Here is a 4,464-nt window from a genome sequence, read left to right as displayed (position 1 = left end):
TAGTTCAGTTCTAGTTCAGTTCTAGTTCAGTTCTAGTTCAGTTCTAGTTCAGTTCTAGTTCAGTTCTAGTTCAGTTCTAGTTCAGTTCTAGTTCAGTTCTAGTCCTTTCTAAATAAATAAAATTTATTTAATCAAAATCTTATACAATTTAATCTCTTTTATTTAAAACTTCGGCTATTTTTGCAGAGTTTTTCATAGTTTTGAAATTTTTACTGACAATAACTGCTGAAAACAACTCCTTAACAAGAACTGGTAAAATCCTGAAACATATTTAAAGTTTTAAAAATTAAAAAAAATACACAAAATATTTATCTTCTGCACAACTCACTCCAAAAGTTTATACATGTAGAGCATTACAGAAGGCACTGCAATTTCCCGACTACCATTCAACATACCGTTGATCGCATACTTCGCACAAACTTCACCCTCCATTTTAGGCAACAAATTACCTAATCCAGACAAAATATGAATTTTTTCTACAGTTTTATTTGTTGATAAAAATGTGGGCATTACGGTTGTAACAGTTATATTTTTACGCTCCAATATGAATTCAATGCGTAGAGCTGAACTCAAGGAACGTATAGCTGCTTTAGTGGTCCCATAAACACTTAATAGTGGTGAAGTTACGAGGGCGGATAAGGAACATATATTAACAATATAGCCTTGATTTAGTTCCTTTAATTTGGGTAAAAATATATGTAGAATCTACATGTATAGCATGAAAATAATTTTATAATTGTTTTTTTTTTTTCTTTAATAAGAAGTAAAAAGTTCTTACGTAATACACGGCAGTAATATTTACTTCAATCATTTGTTTCACTTCGTGGGGGGAAAGATTTATCAATGACGAACCTGCCAAAATAGCTGCGTTATTAATCAGAATAGTTGGAACACCAAGATCGGCAGTTATTGAGATTCTTAGCTGCTCAAGTTGTTCATAATTACTTACGTCTACCTATAATTGCACAGAGATAAAAAATATTATTGTAGCTTTTGATATTGTATAATTGAGTTCTAGTGCAGTTTTAGTTTAGTTCTATTACAGTTCTGGTTTAGTTGTAGTTCTAGTTCAGTTTAACCTAAGTTCCAATTCCAGTTCAGTTCTAGTTCAGTTCTAGTTCAGTTCAGTTCTAGTTCAGTTCTAGTTCAGTTCTAGTTCAGTTCTAGTTCAGTTCTAGTTCAGTTCTAGTTAAATTCTAGTTCAGTTCTAGTTCAGTTCTAGTTATAGTTCAGTTCTAGTTCAGTTCTAGTTCAGTTCTAGTTCAGTTCTAGTTCAGTTCTAGTTCAGTTCTAGTTCAGTTCTAGTTCAGTTCTAGTTCAGTTCTAGTTCAGTTCTAGTTCAGTTCTAGTTCAGTTCTATTTCAGTTCAGTTCTAGGTCAAATACTAGAGAATATACTCGCTTTATTAGATTTAGATTTTTTCGTAATTTTTACAAATATTACCTTGTACGCTTTACTTTTAATATCATACATTTCTGTTAAGTACTGCGCCGTTTCCAAAGCCAAGTTTTCCTTTATATCAACAATTGCAATGTGACATCCTCTGGCAGCCAATTCTTTTGCAATGTCACGTCCTAAGCCTCGTGCACCACCAGTAACCTTAAACATTTATTATTATATACATATATATTTAAACACACTCTTAGAAAATATCGGATGATTTTATTTATTTCAAAAGTATTTTTTTATTTTAATTTACCACTGCTACTTGTCCTCGAATATTTCTGGAACCGAAACCATTGTTTTTTATAACTCTTATGATTTTATTAACAACAACAATTAAAATAAAAATAGGATATAATAAAATAATTCCAATTAATTGTATACTATGATATATTTCAAAATATAATATTTGCTTAAACATTTTAACAATTTGTTTAAATATTTTCGCTGAAATTACGCTTTAAGAATATTATTGACGACTGAAAGAGTTGTTAATATATTTTTTTGTATTTATAAGTATTTTTTATTAAATTGTAAACTTTGTAGCTTATAACCTGTTAAATTGTTTTTTTCAATATGCAAAACAATCCCAGCAAAAGCATACATTGAGACTTAATGTGTTTTAAATTGTTAATAAAAAATTTTTCTTACTTATTAGCATTTTAACTTATAACGCGGCGATGTCATTAGAGCCAATTAATTACTAGAATGAGATTTCAAATAAGTACTTACCTATGTATATATTAATATGTAAACCATTATTAAAGTACTTATAAGTAATTCAAATGGTATGTAATATTCTTGAGAATTAACTGGTTATGCACGTACAAGTTTACGCTGGGGACAAGTTTTCGACTTTGTGTAAACATTTTTGCAACAGAGTATAACATTTTTATAGTTAATTTCCTGGTTTTAAAAGTATATATCACTCATTTAACTTAATAGTTTTCTAAGACAAAATTTGGGTTTTTTTTTCAAAAAGCATTACAAAACATATACTCTAGTATATCTACAAATAAGGGACCTTTATAGGACATACATATATGTATGTATATGACTGTTATATTATGAATTTCATAATTCGAACTAGTTATTAAAACGACACCGATAAAGTATGTGTATCTTATACTGAGCGATCATAATGAAAATCTGACAAATTATTCTGATCTATTGATATTAGTTTAAAAAGTTGCAATTTTTCCAATCCCATAGACAGATTTCAATTATCTTTGAATTAAATGTTTATAAGAACGTTGTGCCTATTTTCTACAAATAATGTTTTTTGAATTAAGACACTATTGACGCAATTGCGAAATATTTTGTTATTTACACCATAGTTCGAAGTATTTAATTTGAACTATCTGAACTATTTGTCCTACTTTGTAAAAATTAAAAAAAAAATGCAAGAAAATTTTCTTTTCAAAGATAATTTTTAAAAGAGTAATAAAAATAAGTTCACTTTAATAAAATATTAGAGAAAATTCTCATAAAAAGAGAATTTATTTAGAGATATTTAGAGATAAATATTTTATTTAGAGATAGATAGATAGATAGATAGATAGATAGATAGATAGATAGATAGATAGATAGATAGATAGATAGATAGATAGATAGGTAGATAGATAGATAGATAGATAGATAGATAGATAGATAGATAGATAGATAGATAGATAGATAGATAGATAGATAGATAGATAGATAGATAGATAGATAGATAGATAGATAGATAGATAGATAGATAGATAGATAGATAGATAGATAGATAGATAGATAGATAGATAGATAGATAGATAGATAGATAGATAGATAGATAGATAGATAGATAGATAGATAGATAGATAGATAGATAGATAGATAGATAGATAGATAGAGAGATAGATAGATAGATAGATAGATAGATAGATAGATAGATAGATAGATAGATAGATATGTTCTACAAAAAGAGAATTTATGGAAAATTCTCTAAAAAAAATATAGAAAATTCACTATAAAAAAGAAAATATAATGTATCAATAAGAATATTTTATCTATATGAAATTATTTGTACCAATATTTATTATAAATCTAACTATAAGTTTAATATAAAATTGAACTTTTTAAATCTAATTTCGTTAATTTATTTCAGTTTACTTTTAGCTTTCAAGGATTTCAATAACCGATTATAACCTCTGAATGTTATCAAAGCATTGCCAAACTCCTTAACACTAATAGGTAAGAGTCTGAAATTTGAAAAGCATTATATAATTTTAAGATTATATTATATTCGTAACTTAGAAATTTACTTACTCATATAATTTATAAATATATAGAAAAGCATTTGGTATCGTTATTTCATCTTCATTATTTAACATACTGTCCAGCACATATTGTGCCACTATGGGACCCTCGATTAGGGGAAATATTTTCGTTAAACCACTCATATTTATAAGCCTTTCAACACGTTGATTGGTATTTAAGAACAACGGCATTACTGTAGTGGCCGTTATATTTTTGAATTCATTCATTATTTCAATACGTAAAGCTGAAGTTATAGAACGTACGGCTGCCTTAGTACCGGCATAAATATTGAAAAAGGGTGAGGTGAAGAGAGCCGAACTGGAGCATATATTGACAATATGTCCATTATTTAATTCTTTCATTTTGGGCAAAAATATTTGTTGAGCCTGTTAAAACGTGGAATATAATATGTTTTGGACGTATTATCTATTTAATTTTAATTTACTTACAAAACAAATACTGGTGAAATTAACATTTATCATTCTTTGTATTTCCTCGGGTGATGGGTTCAACATAGAAGATAACGTTAAAATGGCAGCATTATTTATTAAAATTGTTACATTACCGAGATCTTGGGAGACATTTTTGTTTAACTCCTCTAGTTGGTGGTAATCGCTAACATCGATCTAAAGAGAATGTAATCTATAGTCTAGTCTATAGTCTAGTCTATAGTCTAGTCTATAGTCTAGTCTATAGTCTAGTCTATAGTCTAGTCTATAGTCTAGTCTATAGTCTAGTCTATAG

The 4,464-nt window shown here is 27.8% G+C and overlaps 2 protein-coding genes across 3 annotated transcripts in view; both read right to left on the bottom strand.

The window, feature by feature from the left end:
- Nucleotides 1–142: 142 nt before the first annotated feature.
- On the bottom strand, nt 143–1,917 carry LOC111688607 (uncharacterized oxidoreductase SERP2049-like). 2 transcript variants are annotated; one of them, XM_023451109.2, is made up of 5 exons: nt 1,700–1,917; nt 1,444–1,599; nt 779–955; nt 329–705; nt 143–260 (listed from the first exon to the last, which is right to left on the bottom strand). In XM_023451109.2, the coding sequence occupies exons 1-5, from the start codon at nt 1,862–1,864 to the stop codon at nt 149–151; spliced, it is 987 nt and encodes a 328-aa protein (XP_023306877.2). In that variant the 5' UTR covers nt 1,865–1,917; the 3' UTR covers nt 143–148. The 2 variants fall into 2 exon arrangements, with proteins under 2 accessions (XP_023306877.2, XP_046810749.1); XM_046954793.1 differs by having other exon boundaries at nt 329–675.
- A 1,642-nt stretch (nt 1,918–3,559) lies between these two features.
- The window catches only part of LOC111688606 (short-chain dehydrogenase/reductase 3-like), a 4,117-nt gene continuing 3,212 nt past the window's right edge, over nt 3,560–4,464 (bottom strand). The window contains exons 2-4 of the mRNA XM_023451108.2: nt 4,170–4,346; nt 3,730–4,106; nt 3,560–3,662 (exon numbers count right to left, since the gene is read on the bottom strand). Of these exons, the coding sequence (XP_023306876.2) occupies nt 3,560–3,662; nt 3,730–4,106; nt 4,170–4,346 (657 nt within the window). The remainder of the gene's footprint in view (nt 3,663–3,729; nt 4,107–4,169; nt 4,347–4,464) is intronic.

Source organism: Lucilia cuprina, chromosome 6 (genome assembly GCF_022045245.1).
Source record: "Lucilia cuprina isolate Lc7/37 chromosome 6, ASM2204524v1, whole genome shotgun sequence".
In the NCBI taxonomy this organism is placed as follows: Eukaryota; Metazoa; Arthropoda; class Insecta; order Diptera; family Calliphoridae; genus Lucilia; species Lucilia cuprina.
The sequence above is the reverse complement of the archived record's forward strand: the minus strand, read 5'-3'. Positions and strand labels throughout refer to the sequence as shown.